The sequence below is a fragment of the Bombina bombina genome, chromosome 2, assembly GCF_027579735.1.
Source record: "Bombina bombina isolate aBomBom1 chromosome 2, aBomBom1.pri, whole genome shotgun sequence".
Taxonomy (NCBI): domain Eukaryota; kingdom Metazoa; phylum Chordata; class Amphibia; order Anura; family Bombinatoridae; genus Bombina; species Bombina bombina.
In genome coordinates this window covers 1249371373-1249396399 of record NC_069500.1, presented here as the reverse complement: position 1 = coordinate 1249396399, position 25027 = coordinate 1249371373, and the positions used below count along the sequence as shown (strand labels likewise).

General features: G+C 37.5%; 1 protein-coding gene across 1 annotated transcript in view; it reads left to right on the top strand.

Annotated features, from left to right (window-relative positions):
• Positions 1 to 25027, top strand: part of KLHL5 (kelch like family member 5) — a 361638-nt gene that overhangs the window by 168908 nt on the left and 167703 nt on the right. Inside the window, exons 2-4 of the mRNA XM_053704052.1 lie at positions 10526 to 10708; positions 11844 to 11980; positions 21480 to 21676. Coding sequence (XP_053560027.1) covers positions 10566 to 10708; positions 11844 to 11980; positions 21480 to 21676 — 477 coding nt within the window. The 5' untranslated portion in view covers positions 10526 to 10565. The remainder of the gene's footprint in view (positions 1 to 10525; positions 10709 to 11843; positions 11981 to 21479; positions 21677 to 25027) is intronic.

Below are 25027 nucleotides of genomic sequence, written 5' to 3'. Positions count from 1 at the left end.
TCAAAATATTACCGGCATTGAATTTATTGATTTAGCCAATAGTTATCCTCTCTGTGCTTCTCCACTATTTATTTTAACAAGTTACTAGTAATTTTGAGGGTCAGAAAACAGAGAGAGTTTTACTGAAAACTTTGTAAGTCCTTAAGAATACTACTTAATGCAGTTTAGTGCTTTGGAGTGGCACTAATTCAGACTCCGGTAGCGGTAATTTTGGCTATTCAAGCCGCCCAGGGTCTAGGGTTTTGGGCGCAGATTTCCCGCCATCAGGCTTGAAAGAAGGTGAATCAGAGCAGGTGTCTTACGTGACCATACACCTGAGCTCCTCCTCCGGAAGTCCAAAGCATACCATCCCTATTACATGCTTTTATGGCCCTTTAAGGTACACAGTTCCTTTTGAAAACAAAGTTTAAATTGTAAACAAAATGTTAAAGTTCAATATGTTCCTTATAATTTTTATTGTAAACGGATTCTCTTAGCACTGTCGGGTGTCCTTAACAGGGGTGTTTCTTGAGCATATATCAATTTTCCTTGCAGTTGGTATCATGAATGATCTTAGCATATTACAGCTGTATGTCGCACAATTTCACCTCCTTGAATAGAAATGTATTTAAAAAATGCATTATTTTTATTAATGAAAACAAATGTAAGGTAAAGTACATTGAAAACCGCATAATTTGATTTGTATGTGCTTCAGAACAAAATATTGCTATCAGTGCCAGTTGCTTCCTGTCATTACTTTCTATTGAGGTAGCTTACAACTCGCCAGGAATTCACGGTTCAGCTCATTTTCTTAGATTGTTAAACATTATTAAAACCGCCTTAATTTGAATTTTTTTTTTTTATGTAAAAAATGTAGCACGGTTAATTACTGCTATTCCAGATACATAACAGAAAAAATTCAGTCTAATCTCTTTTTAAAAGAGTAAGTTGACAGTTTTTAAATTAATTATTTTAATTATTACATCTGATCAGAAAGTACTAATTTGATATTAATTGTGATAGCTATTGTACAGGAATGAATCATACCCCTGTTTTTTTATTATTTAGATTTAAGACTCATTGGAAAATCGTATACAGGGAGTGCAGAATTATTAGGCAAGTTGTATTTTTGAGGATTAATTTTATTATTGAACAACAACCATGTTCTCAATGAACCCAAAAAACTCATTAATATCAAAGCTGAATAGTTTTGGAAGTAGTTTTTAGTTTGTTTTTAGTTATAGCTATTTTAGGGGGATATCTGTGTGTGCAGGTGACTATTACTGTGCATAATTATTAGGCAACTTAACAAAAAACAAATATATACCCATTTCAATTATTTATTTTTACCAGTGAAACCAATATAACATCTCAACATTCACAAATATACATTTCTGACATTCAAAAACAAAACAAAAACAAATCAGTGACCAATATAGCCACCTTTCTTTGCAAGGACACTCAAAAGCCTGCCATCCATGGATTCTGTCAGTGTTTTGATCTGTTCACCATCAACATTGCGTGCAGCAGCAACCACAGCCTCCCAGACACTGTTCAGAGAGGTGTACTGTTTTCCCTCCTTGTAAATCTCACATTTGATGATGGACCACAGGTTCTCAATGGGGTTCAGATCAGGTGAACAAGGAGGCCATGTCATTAGATTTTCTTCTTTTATACCCTTTCTTGCCAGCCACGCTGTGGAGTACTTGGACGCGTGTGATGGAGCATTGTCCTGCATGAAAATCATGTTTTTCTTGAAGGATGCAGACTTCTTCCTGTACCACTGCTTGAAGAAGGTGTCTTCCAGAAACTGGCAGTAGGACTGGGAGTTGAGCTTGACTCCATCCTCAACCCGAAAAGGCCCCACAAGCTCATCTTTGATGATACCAGCCCAAACCAGTACTCCACCTCCACCTTGCTGGCGTCTGAGTCAGACTGGAGCTCTCTGCCCTTTACCAATCCAGCCACGGGCCCATCCATCTGGCCCATCAAGACTCACTCTCATTTCATCAGTCCATAAAACCTTAGAAAAATCAGTCTTGAGATATTTCTTGGCCCAGTCTTGACGTTTCAGCTTGTGTGTCTTGTTCAGTGGTGGTCGTCTTTCAGCCTTTCTTACCTTGGCCATGTCTCTGAGTATTGCACACCTTGTGCTTTTGGGCACTCCAGTGATGTTGCAGCTCTGAAATATGGCCAAACTGGTGGCAAGTGGCATCTTGGCAGCTGCACGCTTGACTTTTCTCAGTTCATGGGCAGTTATTTTGCGCCTTGGTTTTTCCACACGCTTCTTGCGACCCTGTTGACTATTTTGAATGAAACGCTTGATTGTTCGATGATCACGCTTCAGAAGCTCTGCAATTTTAAGAGTGCTGCATCCCTCTGCAAGATATCTCACTATTTTTGACTTTTCTGAGCCTGTCAAGTCCTTCTTTTGACCCTTTTTGCCAAAGGAAAGGAAGTTGCCTAATAATTATGCACACTTGATATAGGGTGTTGATGTCATTAGACCACACCCCTTCTCATTACAGATATGCACATCACCTAATATGCTTAATTGGTAGTAGGCTTTCGAGCCTATACAGCTTGGAGTAAGACAACATGCATAAAGAGGATGATGTGGTCAAAATACTCATTTGCCTAATAATTCTGCACTCCCTGTATGTTTCATGTTTTCTTTTAACCAGATCTTTTAGACTGAATTTTAATCATGACAATCCGTATCCTTTTCCAAAAAAAATATTTTAAATGGGACAGATAATATTTTTTAAGATTTAAAAACAAATTTGCAATATACATTATTTATTTTGCCCCCTTTTCCTGTAATTTCTAAAACACTAAAAGAGCACATGGCCAGCTTCACAAGTCTAACCTAGCACATCTCTCCCTAATTTGCAGTTTCATATCTTACCTATTAGCTAACGCTTAACAATAAAGATTGCGTTACCAGAATGACAGCGAGAAGCACAATCTTCTCCAGGTTCCTTCAAATAAGGAATGGGGTGGGTGAAGATTGATAATTGAAAAACAACTGCAGCAAACCAGGTTTTTGATGCGTTCTGACTCTGCCAATATGTTAATCTATTGGAAAACTGAAGATTTTTTTTTAATTGCAAAGTGTTTACTGTCCCCTAAAATACATGGTCTTAAAGGGACATGAACCCCAACATTTTTCCTTTACATAAAGTGAAAAGACTTTAACAATCTGACAGTATATAACTTTTAGTACAGTATAAGAGGCTCTAACTCTATGCAATATAAATTGACAGCAGAAATATCACATTGGTGTACATGCAAGAAAAAATACAAAGATCTGATACAAAGATGTAGTAAAACCAACCGAAGAATGTGCTGTGAGGATGAGCTTTTCAATAAAGATATAAGGTAGAGTATTCTCGAATAATGTTAAGTCTATAAGGAAAGGACCTCTTTTTATCGTTATCAGTTGGAAAATGGTAACTACTGCTCAGGTATGTTAAGGCTAAATGAGAGATGACTCTTATGGAGAATAAAGATAACTCGTATGGGTGCTGTAAAGCTAAGTAATGAATATCCAATTCCATGGAGGCTTTTAAGTATATGTATGGGGAGCATAGTTAGTGAGTATTGAATAAGGCAAAGGAGTACAGCAGGCCAGAGCCGCTTAAAGGGGGTAAGGGAAGTGTTTTAAAGGTATTAAAATGTTAAATGTTGATGGAGGAGGTAAATAAATGTTGGCAGAGGGTATATATCGCCTGAAGGTAAGAGTAGGGTATAGGGGGGTGAAGAAGGCAGTTAGATTGTGACTTGGAAATGGAGGTGGCTATGGGTGAATGTGTTTTTTCCGCTAGAGAAAGTTCAAACTCTAGGAGGGCAGACTTGGATATAAGTGAGTCTAGATAATATATGTATAATATCCAGGGGATACTTCAAAGTTGACCTGTATAAGATAGGTTACTGTTAGAGAGGGCTGTGGGATATAATGTGACATGAGTATACATCAGTGAATCACCCACACTACCTGGATGCACTTGCAATAGTTATAGAATACTATAAGCCATATAGTTGGAAATGAGTAGGTCCCAGAATATAGTGGCATTAATACGACTAACGAGCTTGTGATATTTTTACATGCATATAAATCACCCGAAATGTATCAGCGTAGATCTTACAAATAATCTCACTCATTTAAGGTCTAATGATGGCTTTAAATACCGATAGGTCATGGTAAGTTTCTGATAATGCTTGTGAGGTTATTAGAATGCCTCAGGCCTATAAGTTGGGCCAGATCGGATCAGATCTGGCAAAAGTAGGCATGTGGAGATAATGGTATCAATTGAGGAGAAGATTTGGAGTCGACTAATATTTAAAGGTAGATTGCAGGATGGGCAAGTAGTTTAAGGATAATCCATGGATTGTTGCAATTAGCGTAGGAGCCACTGAATTTAGCTTCCGATCATGGCCGTGACTTGGACACGCCCCGCAACAAACCATTTTAAACAACTTTCCAATTTACTTTTAATATCTTAGTTCTCTTTGTATCCTTGAAAATCATACCTAGGTAGGCTCAGGAGCTGAGAACTACCTGCTGATTGGTGGCTGCACATATGTGCCTCTTGTTATTGTTTTACTGATGTGTTCAGCTAGCTCCCAGTAGTGCATTGCTGCTCCTTCAACAAAGGATGCTAAGAGAATGAAGCAAAATTAATAAAAGAAGTAGATTGGAAAGTTGTTTACAAAATCAATGCTCTGTCTGATTCACACACACACACACACACAAAAAAAATTGGGTTTCTGTCCCTTTAAAGTATTGTTTAGCATACACATCGTTCTTTAACCTTCACAACATAGGAAAGGTTTATCATCGTGTTATCTGGCGGTGTGAAATGACAACTCTGTAATTACCAATATGAAGGTTTTAGCAGTAGCAAGCATGTGACCTTGAATGCATTTGTAAAATACTAGATCATTTTCTAACCCACCCCGTGATGTTATTTAATTAGACACTAAATGGTAAGTAATTAAATATGCATTAAGTGGGGCACCATGCTGACAGTAATTTGTTCTTGACCTATATACTTGAACATTTGTTCTGTTCTTAAATGTTGAATTATTAATTGTGATGTGAGTGTGCAAGGTATTCATTATTTTGGATTGATTAATTAAGTTCAGGTTTTGCAAGCTTGTTAACAGAAATTTCATCATTATACCACTTAACCTTCGTTAACAAGAGCTGAATTAAATACGCAATTTAGTTTTTTTACTTAGTGACTGTAATGTGCCGTGGTTTACATCCGTTACTATTTAAAGCATGACAGCTAAAATATTTCTTTTATTATAATCTAATATTAAAGTTGGTATGAAAACAAAATATTCATTGTTTATCACCAAATATGGCAAAATTAAAGATTTGTTTATAGGAGTAACATTAGAGTAAATGGTTTTTACCTTATAATTGTGAATGGGAATATGTGTAGTTTGTATTACATCATAAAGAAAACATAAAATAAATCGGCACAAACTAACCTATGTTCAGTTAATTTTGTTTATAGCATATCAGGAATGATAGATGTACAGGCATACTTCGTTTTACTCCGCTTCGCATAAATTGCTCTTTTTACAAATTAAAGGTTTGTGGTAACCCTGTGTCAAGCAAGTCTATCAGCACAATTTTTCCAAACATATAAACACATAAATACACATGAATATATATATATATATATATATATATATATATATACACACACACACACACACACACACACACACACACACACACACACACACACACAGACACACACAATTATTTTTATTATTATCGGTTATTTGTAGAGCGCCAACAGATTCCGCAGCACTAACCACTAGCAAAAAGATTATAACTCACTGAAGGCTCTTTAGCAATAATTTTTTTATTAAGGTATGTACATTGTTTGTTTGTTTTTTAGACATAATGCTATTGCACACTTAATAGACTACAGTATAGCGTAAATATAACTTTTATATACACTGGGAAACAAAAATATTAGTGTGACTAAATTTATTGCTATATTCGCTTTATTGCGGCAGTCTGGAACCGAACCCGCAATATCTCCTAGGTACACCTGTATTAAAGCGAGTCCACTCCAGCCATTGCTCTAGTTTTCTAAAATCACTTACAAAGATATAACCATAAATTTCAGTCAATAATAAAGAGCACCAAGCACACCCTAAATATTTAAGATAAGTAAAAACTGTCTATATACAGTGTACTAAACATTATTGTAAGACTTACGATTATTGAGATTATCTCACTGTCCGTCTCTCAATGTCTTTCAATACCTGTCTGTAATATAAAATGAGAAATTAATAAATCTGTGTATTAGCAGTGCCAAGAAAAATGCACACAGGAATCAAGGAAAGTGACATCTTGGGATGCATTATGGTGGCTTCACAGTGCGCCAGTTCTGGCTGTTCTTTCAGTTGATCGCAGCATGATACTGGTATCGTAGTTCCCATGCACAGATTAATGGGGCAGAAAACCTTATTGCTTCCTTCAATGGGTTTAAAGCATCTCTTAAGTCTTGTATAAATTATATACCATACCTGCACCTCTTGGGTGCTTTTTTTCAGGCTATGCCATCAGCTACTCCTTCTAAGATTTTTAAAAAAATTTTTTTTTTAATTCAAGTGTAGTTGTGGGGCGCTCATGACAATCGCCTGCCCACTCCATAATGTAATGAGAGAGCGTAACTGCTAGCTCATTTCTGCCCAAAAGAAACTGCAAAAATATAATTTGTGCAAATAATAATGTTTACTGTCTCTTCAAAAATGTACTTAATCTTGCTCCCAAATCATGATGATATACAGACAGAACTTTAAAATGTGGCCCCTAAAGTTTAGATGCCAGGCAAAGTTTTTGAGGAAATCTGGAAAAAAATGGAAAACTATTCTTAATATTTAGCACATATTTAGTAGAAAGTAGAGGGGGAAAAAAAGGTGCATAAATAAAAGCTAAAATTGCAGTCTTAAAGGGACATTAAACCCAAAATTTTATTTCATGATTCAGACAGAGAATACAAATTTAAATAGCATTCAAATTTACTTATATCATCTAATTTGCTTCGTTCTTTAGATATCCTTTGTTAAAGAAATAGCAATGCACATGGGTCAGCCAATTACACAAGGCATCTATGTGCAGCCACCAATCAGCAGCACCTGAGCCTATCTAGATATGCTTTTCATGAAAGAATATCAAGAGATAAAAGCAAATTAGATAATAGAAGTAAATTAGAAATTTGTTTAACATTTTATTCTCTATCTAAATCGGGAAAGAAAAAAAAATTGGGTTTAATGTCCCTTTAAGTTAAAAGGAAATAAAGGCCAACATTTTTCTTTTGCAATTCAGAGCACAAAGCAAAAAAAGGTTTCCAATTTAATTCTATTATCAAATTTTCTTAGTTTCTATGGTATTCTTTGTTGAAGAGGTGCCTCGTGTGTGGAGCACTACATGACAAGAAATAGCGCTGACATCTAGTTGTCATGCAAATGGATAACATTCTTACAAAGCTGCTGTCATATAGTGCTCCAGACACGAGCACGCTCCTGAGTTTACAACCCTGCTTTTCAACAAAAGGGAACCATGAAAAAATGCTAATATAAGTCAATTAGAAAGTAGATTAAAATGACTTGCTCTATCTGAATGATAAAATAAAAAAAATTGGGTTTTATGTCCCTTTAATATCAGGGATTTCAGCATTTTTGGCTCGGTTTACTATATGCAATGTAATGTAGTAAGCGTATAACCCCTTTTAATATGTGGTTGTCACCGCTGCTTTAATATAGAACTTGATGAAAAATTAAAAAGATAGAGATGCCTGAATGAATAAATTATAGTTGTGAGTTAAGTCATTGAGATGGACTGTAACAAGCACAAGCACATGACCTCACTAGATCTGAATAAAATAGCTACAGTACTTGGGTTTATAGTATCGTCTTGGAATTCGGTGCAATTATAATTGCAATGGCTTCTTATATTTACTTTCTTCTAGTTTTTTTCTTGCCCTATTTGTCTCTCTCATGTTCTACCTGTTCTCCATTTCTTTCTCACCCTTTCCCCATTAGAACTTTTTCTTTTGGTACTTCTTCTGCCTGGGTTTTTACCGCTCCAGATTTCACTCTCATTGGGTTTCTATTTATAGCTTTTTTTTCTTTCTTTTTTTTAAAGCTTTGAATACAATGAACTCTTCTGAGCTGCTTGATGTAGCAGCCCCAGCTAATTTATTAGTGAATTAAGAACAAATATGATTAATTATAATCATACAAATAGTGCCTTGGACTGCAGCCCCTCTGTCACCCACTTGACTTAATACCACCTGTGTACTTTCTGCTACTTTGGTTTTCCCTGCACATGACATGCTGTATCTCAAGCTGTGCATTGGGAATGACAAGAGGAGCCTGGCTGCCACACTTCCTGACAGACAGAAATGCACCAAACCTGTAGTCACCCATTGATGAGCCTATGCCCTGTGTGACTCCTGGTTATTCGAATTGTATGACCTTTATGAACAAGATAATTAGTGGGGAGTTGCTGGCTGATCTTGAGACCCCACCAAATACTTTCTAGCTAAAACATAGTACAGGTATACAGCGGTTGCACGCCCCTTTATATGATGTGGAAATCATGAAAACACTTACCAATTTGTCGGAGTGTAAACACTGATCAATGCCACACCTTGGCTCTTTCTAATGTGCTATCTGCTTGAAATATTTTTAATTTCAGGGTTTAACACCATAACTGTAAAACCACTTTCAGCCCATGTGCTGAGCTGTTTTGGAGTTTCTACTTGCTGCACACATTTAACGCTTATTGTAGGCCATTATTAGTGACCCAGCAGATGCAAACTATACCATTATTTTTATTTATATATTATGACAGGTGAGAAATGCACAGTAAAATGCGTAATTTTTTTTACAATTTTAACAAAAAAGGTTATAAACAATAGTGTGTGTGTGTGTCTGTGCTTTTTTTCTAAACTCTAATGTAAGAAGAAGGGTTTATCCTTTTATATATAAGGGACTTTGGGTATAGTAATATAACTTTGAAGTATTTAAGTAAATGCACATTTATTAACGCTGGGTGATTACCTATATATGGGCTTTATTTTAAAGCTTTAAAATCAGGAGTTTTTGGGGTCTCAAGGACCTAGAAACCCCCTCATTAAAAAATGGTTTAATTATTTTAAAAAAAAATAGCTATTCCTTTATACCCCCAAGTTACCCATAGCCTATCACACATTCAGGCTCTCTGTCTTAAAGGGTCAGTAAACTTTTATTTTTTATACACTTTTTTTTTTAATTAAATGTATTAATAGTACATTAATAAAGAACAAGATTTATATTAAACAGGAATTAATACTCCTGTTTTCATATTCTTGCCACCCTGGTCCAGTATTGTCAATTGATCTTATAATACACAGAAAGTGTAATAGAAACAAGTTAAGTAAGCTAAACCTAAGCGGACTTTTCACATATATTATTATACGCCTGTTTATAATGGTCTATGTCCTGGACACTTATGAGTTACACATGCTGCAGGGTGTGCAGGGAGGAACATGTATTGTGTTTCTGGACAGTACTATTCATATTCCTCCCTGCACACCCTGCAGCATGTGTAACTTATAAGTGTCCTGTATTTTAAGGGACGGGTGGCAACCCTAGCCTGTGCCCCAAAACGTGTGATGATGTAGGTGACTTCCCATAATTAAATGTTTTTTCGTAAATGTATTTTGAGCCTTTTTACCTAAAAAAAAATATGCCTTTTTAATTTTATTTTCAGACTGTTGTACTTAAAGGGACAGTAAACGCCTTGAGATTTCAATATAAAATGTTTAGTTATGTGTAATAAAACAACTTTGCAATATATTTGTATTTATTTTTTCTTCTTTTCATGTAAAAGCTCTGAAATCATAATTTTTTTTATAATTCTCAAAACTGGAAAAGCACCCTGCTGACTTATTAAGGCTAACCCTGCTGCATATATATTTTCCTAATTGGCTTTTATAGATAACCGCTGCAAAACAATTCACATTATACTAACTTAATGACCATGGCTAACATTGTTGTCTGCAAACTCAAGCCCAGATTGGCTCCTCTAAATAGGGCAAATAGTGGATGGAGTTTGGCTATTGAAAAACAATTGCAGCAATTAAGGTTCATTTCTTTTAAATGTTTAGACTTGGCTGATATGCTTTTCTATAGCGAGACAACATACATGTCTTGGAATTATAAGGGGGTAGTGCCCCTTTAATGTTCTATTACAAAATGTGTATAGTATAGAACGTGAGTAAATAGATCCCTTTATTTAACACTGTGTCCAGATGTGAATAGCCGTTTCCCTGAAGCTATTGTCTTTTAATTTCTTTAGCAATAGAAGCAGCCAACGTTCTTGAACATTTTTAGTCAAATGTATTACCCACTAAATAGAAGATTTAATAGTATTCCTGTTGTCATTGCTGATTAATTTTGAATATGAATAAGAAACTAAACAAGAGGTTTACATTCCTTTTTTGGTAAAACAAGTTTTCTGTTTCAGGACATCAAACAGCAGCCAGACTTTATCCTCTTGCCATACTATGGAGTCATGTGCCCCAGATGAGTTCTTTCAATCCCTCAACCATGCAGAACAGACGTTTAAAAAAATGGAAAACTACCTCCGACACAAACAGCTTTGTGATGTTGTCCTTATTGCTGGGGATCGAAGAATTCCTGCACACAGGTATAAAAAAGTCTGTGTGCGACACCGACAGTACTTGTAGAAGACATGATTTAATTCCACAAATGGGAATCAAAATGAAACACTACATGGAGTTTATTGCATTGTATACAGATTACATTTGAGTTTAAAGGTATGTGGAAGACAGAATTAAAGGGACAGTCAAAATTAAACTATATGATTAAGATAGACGGTGCAATTTTAAATGACATTCCAATTTACTTCTATTATGTAATTTGTTTTGTTCTTTTAAAATCCTTTGTTGAAAAACATACCTAGGTAGGTTTAGGAGCAGCAGTGCACTACTGGGAGCTAGCTGGTGATTGCACATATGCCTCTTCTCATTGCCTTACCCAGTGTGTTTAGCTGGCTCCCAGAAGTGCATTGCTGCTCCTTCAACAAAAGATGCCAAGAGAATGAAGCAAATTTGATCATAGAACTCAATTTGGAAGTTGTTTAAATTGTATGCTCTATCTGAATCATGAAGGAAAAATTGTTTCATGTCCCTTTAAACTTTATTTTAGATAAAGTGTACAATTACAAAAAAAACTTTTCAATTCACCTTTCTCTTTGTATGCTTTATTAAAACATAGCTCTTTTCCAGGAAAGCATACTGAGGTAGTGCGCACATGCCTTCAGCACCATTTGTCAGCAGTGTTTGTAACCGTGTTATACTGTTGGTGCTAAATTTATATACCGCGTTTAATAACAGGATGTTTGTCTAACATTTTCATAACATTAAACATGATAAAATAATCGCGATGACAAAGATTTAGACATTGTAATGAAGACTCATCTTTGTTACAATATTTTATTTCCCTTCTACTATGTTTAACTTCTTTAAGAGAGTTGCAATCCTGGAATACTCCCATTCTGCTTCAGATCAGAATATGGCCGGTGATGGGAGCATATTTGTGTATGCCTACTACGGATGTACTCACCAGCTGTATCCTCATCTGGAGTATAGCTAGTTTCACTATGTATTTAACACATTTGCATTGGGTAAACACAAGGAACTTGTTGAAAAATAAAATGGTCCAATGAAATAGACCATTGCATTTTTACACTAGACTGTCCCTTTAATACATAAGAACTGATCTAGAAAATAAACCTTTTTTTTTTTTTTTTTAACTTCTAGGTTGGTCCTCTCCTCTGTCTCTGATTACTTTGCTGCCATGTTTACAAGTGACGTGAGAGAGGCAAAGCAAGAAGAAATCAAGATGGAAGGCGTGGAACCAAATGCTCTTTGGGCCTTAGTACAATATTCATACACAGGTAATACATGTTCTGAGTGTGGGGTTCTTAAATGGGATCTCTAGAGAACATTAACAGAACCGGTTTTCAGGGTTACCCTGAATGAGATCAGGTTTTTTAACTGCAGTTGGGGAGCAGCTAATTGTATCATCATTGCTGTACTTCAGACATCCTGAATCCTGGTCTGGTCGATTTATCAAGCTACAGGGGACAGGTGTGTACATACGCGCCCTTGTCCGCTGCTGCTTGCCTCTGGCGGGATGAATTCCGCTACCGCAATTCAGCATTGAAAAAGAACACAATTTTGCGCTCTTGTGCAACGCCGTCCCCTGCCCACACACAGTCAATCACATGCGGGCAGGAGCTGTCAATCTACCCGGTCGGACGAGACCGAGGAGATTAAAATTCGCCACCTCTTGGTTAGGGAAGCAGTGGTCTAATGACCGCTGCTTCATAAATACAGAACCTGCAGTCATAGGGGGGAGAAGGCTGGCAAAGCCTTTGATAAAGCGACCCCTAAGACTTTATTGAGCAGGAAAGACAAAACTTTACATTTCTCTTAGATTTGATAAACACTGCAGTTCCATTGCAGTATGTTCTGTAGAGGATCTTTACTTGAAGGAACAATAAAAGTTCTAATTTGAGTTTACACCGGTGCAGTTTTTTTAATAATTATGTTTGAAAAACCATGTTTTAGTTTGGAGAATGATATATATTTCACTACAGTCTTATGTGTCCTTTCCAATAAGCTGTTTCTTTTATTGCTCTTACTGTACAATATATTTTTTAAAGTATTTGCCTTATGTTCTGCTCTGATTAACATGATATCAAAGTATTAAACAAAATAAACCAGGATCAAGTAGAATTGATATATGTCCCCTGAATAAATGGTTTTGGTTTTCTCTGCAGTGAATACCTGCTTTGTAAAATCCAGTGAGATATGCTCAATTTGGATGCTTAGACACTGAGAAGCCACTATTGAAGCTAGCAGGCAGATTCTGTGACGTGTTCTTTGCTGAATAAAAAAACAACATATTGGCAAATAAGGAAGGTCAGCGTTATTTTTCATCCTTGATGTTAAGTAAAGCGAGATACATTTATCATTTGTTATGGATACCTTAAAGATCAATATGAGAACCTTGAAAAGGCCAATTTCAGAATGTTATTGTTTAACTGGAAAAGGATGAGCAAGGACGCCTTTAATTATTCAAATCCTAAGGCTATAGTGAAAATGAAGCCAAGAACTAAGATTTTTGTTCATTTTCTTTTATATTTGCTGATGCTATTGGAAATAATGGTAAAGAATCTGAATTCAATATCCGTGTAAAAGGAATGCCAGCATGAATTAAATGTTGCCGAACCAAATATACTATTTAAGATTTAGTTTTAGTTTTGGTTGCTAATGAAGTTATGTCTGCTTTAGCAGTCCAACATGTTCTTTTTTTTATTTTATTTTTTTAAACAAGCTTTATTCAATTTTATCAGAATATGATTAAATAATAAAGAATGTTAAAATATATTAACGTTTTTTAAAAAAACAGTTAAAAGATTTGCAGAGCAAGACGTGCATAGATGAAAAATTTATTTTGTCCAAAAGATTTTTTTCAGAACTTTCCAAACATTTGGTTCGGCAACATTTAATTCATGCTGGCATTCCTTTTACACGGATATTGAATTCAGATTCTTTACCATTATTTCCAATAGCATCAGCAAATATAAAAGAAAATTAACAAAAATCTTACACTATAGGATTTGAACAATTAAAATAACCTATCTTTCAATGTTAACAGAACATACAACACCCTCACTGAATTGGAGTCAAAGACTAGTTTACAGAAATATATGTCACACAACTGCATATTCCAGTAGCTCTAAAAATGTCTGAGACTTCTCTAGTCTCCTACCTCCCTATGCTATGTTAAGGCTTGATTGGACAAGCCAGTATGACTAAAATCCATCATTTAGTGCCCGACTGGCTATCCCTAACATCAGTCATAAGTAATACTTTGGCAGGATTGGACAGAGAACAATTGATACATGAATGTCATGTTAGGGAGACTTCCCCAGGGTCATAAAATAAATACATACAGAAAGAGAAGTGCTCTACTAGCAATGAATAACAGCTCAGTAGCTTGTTCTATGGTGAGTTACCACTTAGGAGCAGCCTCTTTTAGCACAATTGTGCTTTTCCCAAAGGAGAACTATATCAGTCTGATCTTTGCCCAATGTGGTTAGAGGAATGTGGCTGCACCTCACTGACAAGGCCCAATGAAGTCCGAAACAATCGTCTGGTGTTGTCAAGTTCCTTGTTTAGGGGAGGATTGCCTGGTATTTTGGCGATGGACTGACCTTACTAGGTGGGATCAGACTGATATACTATAAAAAAACGCAAATGATGAGCAATTTAATGTTTCTCCAACATAGGTGTGTCCGGTCCACGGCGTCATCCTTACTTGTGGGATATTCTCCTCCCCAACAGGAAATGGCAAAGAGCCCAGCAAAGCTGGTCACATGATCCCTCCTAGGCTCCGCCTTCCCCAGTCATTCTCTTTGCCGTTGTACAGGCAACATCTCCACGGAGATGGCTTAGAGTTTTTTGGTGTTTAACTGTAGTTTTTATTATTCAATCAAGAGTTTGTTATTTTAAAATAGTGCTGGTATGTACTATTTACTCTGAAACAGAAAAGAGATGAAGATTTCTGTTTGTAAGAGGAAAATGATTTTAGCAACCGTTACTAAAATCGATGGCTGTTTCCACACAGGACTGTTGAGAGGAATTAACTTCAGTTGGGGGAAACAGTGAGCAGACTTTTGCTGCTTGAGGTATGACACATTTCTAACAAGACGATGTAATGCTGGAAGCTGTCATTTTCCCTATGGGATCCGGTAAGCCATTTTTATTACATAAGAAAAAAAGGGCTTCACAAGGGCTTTTAAGACTGTAGACATTTTCTGGGCTAAAACGATTGATATATAAGCATATTTTAATACTTCATAGCTTTGAGGAATTATTTTATTCTTGGGAATTAGCTAAAATAACCGGCAGGCACTGTATTGGACACCTTATTTGCTAGGGGCTTTCCCTAATCATAGGCAGAGCCTCATTTTCGCGCCTCTATTGCGCACTTGTTTTTGGGAAGCATGACATGCAGATGCATGTGTGAGGAGCTCTGATACATAGAAAAGACTTTCTGAAGGCGTCATTTGGTATCGTATTCCCCTTTGGGCTTGGTTGGGTCTCAGCAAAGCAGATACCAGGGACTGTAAAGGGGTTAAATATAAAAACGGCTCCGGTTCCGTTATTTTAAGAGTTAAAGCTTTCAAATTTGGTGTGCAATACTTTTAAGGCTTTAAGACACTGTGGTGAAATTTTGGTGAATTTTGAACAATTCCTTCATACTTTTTCACATTTGCAGTAATAAAGTGTGTTCAGTTTAAAATTTAAAGTGACAGTAACGGTTTTATTTTAAAACGTTTTTTGTACTTTGTTATCAAGTTTATGCCTGTTTAACATGTCTGAACTACCAGATAGACTGTGTTCTGTATGTGGGGAAGCCAAGGTTCCTTCTCATTTAAATAGATGTGATTTATGTGACACAAAATTTAGAGAAAATGATGCCCAAGATGATTCCTCAAGTGAGGGGAGTAAGCATGGTACTGCATCATCCCCTCCTTCGTCTACACCAGTCTTGCCCACACAGGAGGCCCCTAGTACATCTAGTGCGCCAATACTCCTTACTATGCAACAATTAACGGCTGTAATGGATAATTCTATCAAAAACATTTTAGCCAAAATGCCCACTTATCAGCGAAAGCGCGACTGCTCTGTTTTAGAAAATACTGAAGAGCATGAGGACGCTGATGATATTGGTTCTGAAGTGCCCCTACACCAGTCTGAGGGGGCCAGGGAGGTTTTGTCTGAGGGAGAAATTTCAGATTCAGGGAAAATTTCTCAACAAGCTGAACCTGATGTAATTACATTCAAATTTAAATTGGAACATCTCCGCGCCCTGCTTAAGGAGGTGTTATCTACTCTGGATGATTGTGAGAATTTGGTCATTCCAGAGAAATTATGTAAAATGGACAAGTTCCTAGAGGTCCCGGGGCCCCCCCGAAGCTTTTCCTATACCCAAGCGGGTGGCGGACATTGTAAACAAAGAATGGGAAAGGCCCGGCATACCTTTCGTCCCTCCCCCTATATTTAAGAAATTGTTTCCTATGGTCGACCCCAGAAAGGACTTATGGCAGACAGTCCCCAAGGTCGAGGGGGCGGTTTCTACTCTAAACAAACGCACCACTATACCCATAGAAGATAGTTGTGCTTTCAAAGATCCTATGGATAAAAAATTAGAGGGTTTGCTTAAAAAGATGTTTGTTCAGCAAGGTTACCTTCTACAACCAATTTCATGCATTGTTCCTGTCACTACAGCAGCGTGTTTCTGGTTCGATGAACTAGAAAAGGCGCTCAATAAAGATTCTTCTTATGAGGAGATTTTGGACAGAATTCATGCTCTCAAATTGGCTAACTCTTTCACCCTAGACGCCACTTTGCAATTGGCTAGATTAGCGGCGAAAAATTCTGGGTTTGCTATTGTGGCGCGCAGAGCGCTTTGGCTAAAATCTTGGTCAGCGGATGCGTCTTCCAAGAACAAATTGCTTAACATTCCTTTCAAGGGGAAAACGCTGTTTGGCCCTGACTTGAAAGAGATTATTTCTGATATCACTGGGGGTAAGGGCCACGCCCTTCCTCAGGATAGGTCTTTCAAGGCCAAAAATAAACCTAATTTTCGTCCCTTTCGCAGAAACGGACCAGCCCCAAGTGCTACGTCCTCTAAGCAAGAGGGTAATACTTCTCAAGCCAAGCCAGCCTGGAGGCCAATGCAAGGCTGGAACAAAGGTAAGCAGGCCAAGAAACCTGCCACTGCTACCAAGACAGCATGAGATGTTGGCCCCCGATCCGGGACCGGATCTGGTGGGGGGCAGACTCTCTCTCTTCGCTCAGGCTTGGGCAAGAGATGTTCTGGATCCTTGGGCGCTAGAAATAGTCTCCCAAGGTTATCTTCTGGAATTCAAGGGGCTTCCCCCAAGGGGGAGGTTTCACAGGTCTCAATTGTCTTCAGACCACATAAAAAAACAGGCATTCTTACATTGTGTAGAAGACCTGTTAAAAATGGGAGTGATTCATCCTGTTCCATTAGGAGAACAAGGGATGGGGTTCTACTCCAATCTGTTTGTAGTTCCCAAAAAAGAGGGAACATTCAGACCAATCTTAGATCTCAAGATCCTAAACAAGTTTCTCAAGGTTCCATCGTTCAAAATGGAAACCATTCGAACAATTCTTCCTTCCATCCAGGAAGGTCAATTCATGACCACGGTGGATTTAAAGGATGCGTATCTACATATTCCTATCCACAAGGAACATCATCGGTTCCTAAGGTTCGCATTTCTGGACAAGCATTACCAGTTTGTGGCACTTCCGTTCGGATTAGCCACTGCTCCAAGAATTTTCACAAAGGTACTAGGGTCCCTTCTAGCGGTGCTAAGACCAAGGGGCATTGCAGTAGTACCTTACTTGGACGACATTCTGATTCAAGCGTCGTCCCTTCCACAAGCAAAGGCTCACACGGACATTGTCCTGGCCTTTCTCAGATCTCACGGGTGGAAAGTGAACGTAGAAAAAAGTTCTCTATCTCCGTCAACAAGGGTTCCCTTCTTGGGAACAATAATAGACTCCTTAGAAATGAGGATTTTTCTGACAGAGGCCAGAAAATCAAAACTTCTAAACTCTTGTCTAATACTTCATTCTGTTCCTCTTCCTTCCATAGCGCAGTGCATGGAAGTAATAGGTTTGATGGTAGCGGCAATGGACATAGTTCCTTTTGCGCGAATTCATCTAAGACCATTACAACTGTGCATGCTCAGTCAGTGGAATGGGGATTATACAGACTTGTCTCCGACGATACAAGTAGATCAGAGGACCAGAGATTCACTCCGTTGGTGGCTGTCCCTGGACAACCTGTCACAGGGGATGAGCTTCCGCAGACCAGAGTGGGTCATTGTCACGACCGACGCCAGTCTGGTGGGCTGGGGCGCGGTCTGGGGACCCCTGAAAGCTCAGGGTCTTTGGTTTCGGGAAGAATCTCTTCTCCCGATAAATATTCTGGAACTGAGAGCGATATTCAATGCTCTCAAGGCTTGGCCTCAACTAGCAAAGGCCAAATTCATACGGTTTCAATCAGACAACATGACGACTGTTGCGTACATCAACCATCAGGGGGGAACAAGGAGTTCCCTGGCGATGGAAGAAGTGACCAAAATCATTCAATGGGCGGAGACTCACTCCTGCCACTTGTCTGCAATCCACATCCCAGGAGTGGAAAATTGGGAAGCGGATTTTCTGAGTCGTCAGACATTTCATCCGGGGGAGTGGGAACTCCATCCGGAAATCTTTGCCCAAATCACTCAGTTGTGGGGCATTCCAGACATGGATCTGATGGCCTCTCGTCAGAACTTCAAGGTTCCTTGCTACGGGTCCAGATCCAGGGATCCCAAGGCGACTCTAGTAGATGCACTAGTAGCACCTTGGACCTTCAAACTAGCTTATGTATTCCCGCCGTTTCCTCTCATCCCCAGGCTGGTAGCCAGGATCAATCAGGAGAGGGCATCGGTGATCTTGATAGCTCCTGCGTGGCCACGCAGGACTTGGTATGCAGACCTGGTGAATATGTCATCGGCTCCACCATGGAAGCTACCTTTGAGACGGGACCTTCTTGTTCAAGGTCCGTTCGAACATCCGAATCTGGTCTCACTCCAACTGACTGCTTGGAGATTGAACGCTTGATCTTATCAAAGCGAGGGTTCTCAGATTCTGTCATTGATACTCTTGTTCAGGCCAGAAAGCCTGTGACTAGAAAAATCTACCACAAAATATGGAAAAAATATATCTGTTGGTGTGAATCTAAAGGATTCCCTTGGGACAAGATAAAAATTCCTAAGATTCTATCCTTTCTTCAAGAAGGTTTGGAGAAAGGATTATCTGCAAGTTCTTTGAAGGGACAGATTTCTGCCTTGTCTGTGTTACTTCACAAAAAGCTGGCAGCTGTGCCAGATGTTCAAGCCTTTGTTCAGGCTCTGGTTAGAATCAAGCCTGTTTACAAACCTTTGACTCCTCCTTGGAGTCTCAATTTAGTTCTTTCAGTTCTTCAGGGGGTTCCGTTTGAACCCTTACATTCCGTTGATATTAAGTTATTATCTTGGAAAGTTTTGTTTTTGATTGCAATTTCTTCTGCTAGAAGAGTTTCAGAATTATCTGCTCTGCAGTGTTCTCCTCCTTATCTGGTGTTCCATGCAGATAAGGTGGTTTTGCGTACTAAACCTGGTTTTCTTCCGAAAGTTGTTTCTAACAAAAACATTAACCAGGAGATAGTCGTGCCTTCTTTGTGTCCGAATCCAGTTTCAAAGAAGGAACGTTTGTTGCACAATTTGGACGTAGTTCGTGCTCTAAAATTCTATTTAGATGCTACAAAGGATTTTAGACAAACATCTTCCTTGTTTGTTGTTTATTCTGGTAAAAGGAGAGGTCAAAAAGCAACTTCTACCTCTCTCTCTTTTTGGCTTAAAAGCATCATCAGATTGGCTTACGAGACTGCCGGACGGCAGCCTCCTGAAAGAATCACAGCTCATTCCACTAGGGCTGTGGCTTCCACATGGGCCTTCAAGAACGAGGCTTCTGTGGATCAGATATGTAAGGCAGCGACTTGGTCTTCACTGCACACTTTTACTAAATTTTACAAATTTGATACTTTTGCTTCTTCTGAGGCTATTTTTGGGAGAAAGGTTTTGCAAGCCGTGGTGCCTTCCATCTAGGTGACCTGATTTGCTCCCTCCCTTCATCCGTGTCCTAAAGCTTTGGTATTGGTTCCCACAAGTAAGGATGACGCCGTGGACCGGACACACCTATGTTGGAGAAAACAGAATTTATGTTTACCTGATAAATTACTTTCTCCAACGGTGTGTCCGGTCCACGGCCCGCCCTGGTTTTTTTAATCAGGTCTGATAATTTATTTTCTTTAACTACAGTCACCACGGTATCATATGATTTCTCCTATGCAAATATTCCTCCTTTACGTCGGTCGAATGACTGGGGAAGGCGGAGCCTAGGAGGGATCATGTGACCAGCCTAGGAGGGATCATGTGACCAGCTTTGCTGGGCTCTTTGCCATTTCCTGTTGGGGAGGAGAATATCCCACAAGTAAGGATGACGCCGTGGACCGGACACACCGTTGGAGAAAGTAATTTATCAGGTAAACATAAATTCTGTTTTTTTGTTTGTTTTTTTGCACCAAATGATCAAATCGATTTCATCACTCATTCATTTGTTCTTGCTACAATAATGTATTTGGCTGATTGTTAATTGGACAACACAAGAAATGAGCAAAATTTGGACAAATGCACATCATAAAAGTATATCATCAGCAGTGCAGCTAATCTTTGATAGTTGTCAAGGATATACACATTAAACATGTTTGTGAATAAGAAGAGGAATAGTTATTTTTCAATAGCCAAACTCCAAACACCATTTGCCTTATTTGGAGGAGCCAATCTGGGCTTTAGTTCGCAGACAAAAAGGCTAGATATGGGCATACTGTTAGTATAACATGCATTATTTTGCAGTTATTATCTGATAAAGCTGACTAGGGACGTATATGTAGCAGAGTTAGCCTTCAGAAGTTAGCAGGCTTGCATTTCAAAATTGAAAATAAGATAATGCTAAATTATATGAAAAGGGGTCAAAATAAATATTTAAAATAGATTGCAGAGTTGTTTCATTATGAATAACTAAATATTTTATTAAAAAAACTCCCAACTGTGCACATAACGGTGACCATTTTGTTTAATATAGATTGAATGAATGTGGTTCTGTGGTAGCAGGTATGTACCAAGTTACTGAGTAAGTTGTGTTTGTAAGAGTAGATGAAGTGAGTTAACTGGATATGTTTGAAACAGCTTGAAAAAGAGATAATACCCCAATCTACCGTATTCTTTTGTACACTGTTTATCATTGTTCAGTACTAATTAAAGGGCAATAGGGTAAAGGTATTTTCCAAAAGCTTCAGGGCTTAAAAAATCCAGGGAGCCATTACTCTCAGAATTTTACTCTGGCACCTCATACCTGGCTGGCTCCTCTAATTCTCTTACTGGCTTTTAAATTTATTTTGAAATGTTTCAAACCTTGCTAAAATGAGAACAAGAAGGCTGTATACCTACAAAGACTAGACACAATCTGACTGTACACTGCATCCTCAAAGCATATAACACCCTTAATGCTGGGTATACAGAATAAGTGTCTATCCCCTGATTGGCTAAAGCTAGATTATCAGCAACTAATGTTTATGGTAATGCTGTTGCATGAAATATACTGCCTAATGTTATATAGATTAAACGTACTTTACCTTGAAAATCAATTGTGGTTTGTTTGGTATAACAAACGGCTTATGTATTATGACCGTTATTGTTCTAGGTCGCCTTGAATTAAAGGAAGATAACATTGAATGCCTACTGTCAACGGCTTGCCTGCTGCAGCTGTCTCAGGTTGTGGAAGCATGTTGCAAATTCTTGATGAAACAGCTCCACCCATCCAATTGTCTAGGAATCCGTTCATTTGCTGACGCACAAGGATGTACTGATCTGCATAAAGTAGCTCATAACTATACCATGGTAAGTCTTGTAGACATATATAGGTATGGCTTCAAATAAAATGTACTCTGCAAAGCGACATAAAAGTAAAAAAAAAATGAACTTGCCTTCTTTGCAGTAGTTATACACACAACTGTGCAATAATAAACTGCTTTAACACATTTTCGTTTTACACTTTTCTGTCCCTTTATGAACACCTAAGATCAATAGTGTCAGCAGTGTTTAGATAGAATTAACATTAATCTTTTAATACAGAGATATCCAACTTGAGGGCCTTAAAGAGACACTAAACTTTACCTGCTTTTCCTGTAATTGTACTCAGAAATTTAGCTGCTGGAGTGGATCTTAAAGGAGTCTGAATTCTGACCTTAAGACATTGTACACAGTGATTACTTGACTAATGCTTATTTTTATTTGCTCTTAATTGGCTACCACAAAGAGAAACAATACTAAAGAAGTCCACAGACTGCAAAAGAAAGGACAGTTAAATACATTAATGCCATTTTAAAGGAGATATGTCAAAGAATTTCTTTAAAAGGGACAGTCTACTTAAAAATTGTTATTGTTTCAAAAAATTTATTATTACCCATTCCTCAGGTTTTGTATAATCAACACTATTAAATTAATATACTTTTTACCTCTATGATTACCTGTATCTAAGCCCCTGAAGACTACCCTTTAACTCTTTTGCCTTTTTTTTTCTTTCAATCTTGGAGTTTAGCCAATTAGTACTTTTGAAACCATTATCATTCTCCATGGGCGTGAGCATAATGTTATCTTTATGGCACACATGAACTAGCACTGTCTAGCTTTAGTACAAGGTTGTGAAAAGCTAAAGAAAAGCACTGAGATAAGGGGCAGCCTGCAGGGGCTTAGAAATAGACAATCTTAGAGGTTATAAACTATATTAATATAACAATGTAGGTTATGTAAAGCTGGGGCATGGGTGGTAAAGGTCTTATCTAACACTTTAAACAATAAAAAAATCAAGACTGTCTTTTTATTATGAATTGTTTATTCTGCGATTCTACTGTGTTGAACGGCCCTGAACTGCTCTAAGGTAGAAAAAAAACTGGTATATAAAACTGTTGTTATATATTTCTAAGTATAGTATTAATATTTCATACCATTGTTAAGCATGCGTTTTCCCCAGAAGCAGCTCAGCTAGTCTTCCTATAAAGTATCCGTCATTGCTGGGGATTTTATACAAAATAAATCTATTACGCAGATGAAACAGCACTTTAAAGGGATATGAAACGCAAACATTTTGTGATTCAGACCGAGCATACCTGTTTAAGAAAAAGTTCCAAATTTACTTCTATTAGCAAATTTGCTTCATTCCCAAGATATTTTACCATCTGGAGCAAATAGTACTGTTAGTGCTCTTGCAAATGGATAACATTCTTGCAAAACTGCTACCATATTGTGCTCGAAAAATAGGCTGGCTCCTAAGCTTACGTGTCTGCTTTTCAACAAAAGATACCAAGAGAATGAAGAAAAAAATGATAATAGAAATAAATTAGAAAGTTGTTTAAAAGCACATGCTTTATCTGAATCATGAAAACAATTGGGTTTCAAATCCCTTTAAACATGTTGTTGGACAGTGACACATCCCACAATTATAAAGTTCTTTCTCAGCACAAGAACATTCTTTAAAAAAAAAAACAAATACATTTTAAAATGATCTCTTTATCTCTTTAAATGCAATAAACAAAGCAAATGACTTGTCCCATTTAAAACACACTTTATCATTTAAAAAAAAAAATTGCACTCAGCATTTTGTGCTTAAGGGACATAAAAGATCATTAATGAAATGCTCCAATGAGTGTCTATTTTATTATATCACTGTTGTTTGCACAGAACTAAGTGTTCAACCCCCCACAAAGGAGTAAAACTGCTAGTTAAAATCAGCTCTGGAGCAGCAATGCACTGCACTAGTTATTTGTAGATACACACATATGCTGCCACTAATTGTGTTCAGAAGCTGTGTTCAGTTTCAAACCAGTAGTGCTTTCCCAGTACAAACCCTACTTTAGCTATGTGTTTAACACATTTTGCAGGGGTTTAACACACAGTTCTCTGCAAGCAATAGTACAATAACAAATTAGAACACTTTCCGCTTGTTGTTTACCTTTATCCAGTCTTCTGTTTTCTAGCCATACATTTTTATATTTTATATATATATATATATATATATATATATATGGGGGTAAGCTCTAACACAGAAAATATTATTTGGAGAAATTCTAACATTCATTTTGCTGAGTGTCATTTTCATTATTCGACGTAGAGCTTCCACATGTTTGGCACACTGATTTCACAGCTGACCAAATAGAAGTAGTTGCACTTTGCTGCTATTCATTAAGGTGCCATAAACTTTGTTAAATACAAATATTGTTGTCTGCCATCGACCTTGCTTGCTTTTAATGCATATTCCGAAAGCATTACAAGCGATCAATAACACCAGGCTGAGTCAAGAAGACAAATGCTGTTGAATGTATAATTCTTTCACAGAAAGGCAATGTTGAACTCAGATTGCACACTGGTGGCAGAGTTTGGGGAAAGACTTGAGTGGGAACTATGGAAAGGAAAGAGATTGCCTACGTAAATGCGTATGCAAATAAATCCGTAGCGGCAGCAGACTTTAAAAGCACAATACTTTATTTGTTTTCTAAAAACATGAACAGATGAAAAAAGAACAGTTTTGCCTTTTTAGCTTTCAGCAAGCTTACGCGTTTCGGCAATAGCGCCATACTCATAGCTCTCTGTCTTACCTACTACTAATGGGCTATTTAAAGAGGGTAAAAACATCTCATTCGCTAAGGGGCAAATGTTAATTAACCACTCACCATCACTAATCCCAGGATCTTTAATAAGGGGATCTAACTAATTATAGTATTACATAAATTATAACATGATTTTTATTATAAGCTCCTCCTCTACGTTTCCTCATAATTAAGTTGTTACGTACTAGAAAGCTTTCCCCCCCCTCCCAGTGAGAAACCTAAAGTTTGTGAAAAAGATTTTTCTTATTTGATTGCATTTGGCGGTGAAATGTAGTGATGGGGAAGTTTTAGTCTGAAATGCCCGGTCCTTAAGGGGTTAAAGGGCCACTAAATCCAAAATCTTTCTTTCATGATTCAGATAGAGAATAGAAATTTAAACAACATTACAATTAACTTCTTTTATTTATTTTGCTTCATTTTTTAGATATCCTTAGTTGAAGAAAAAGCAATGCACATGGTGAGCCAATCACACAAGGCTTCTATGTGCAGCAACCAATCAGCAGCTGCTGAGCATATCTAGATATGCTTTTCAGCAAAGAATATCAAGAGAATAAAACAAATGAGATAAAATTAAGTAAATAAGAAA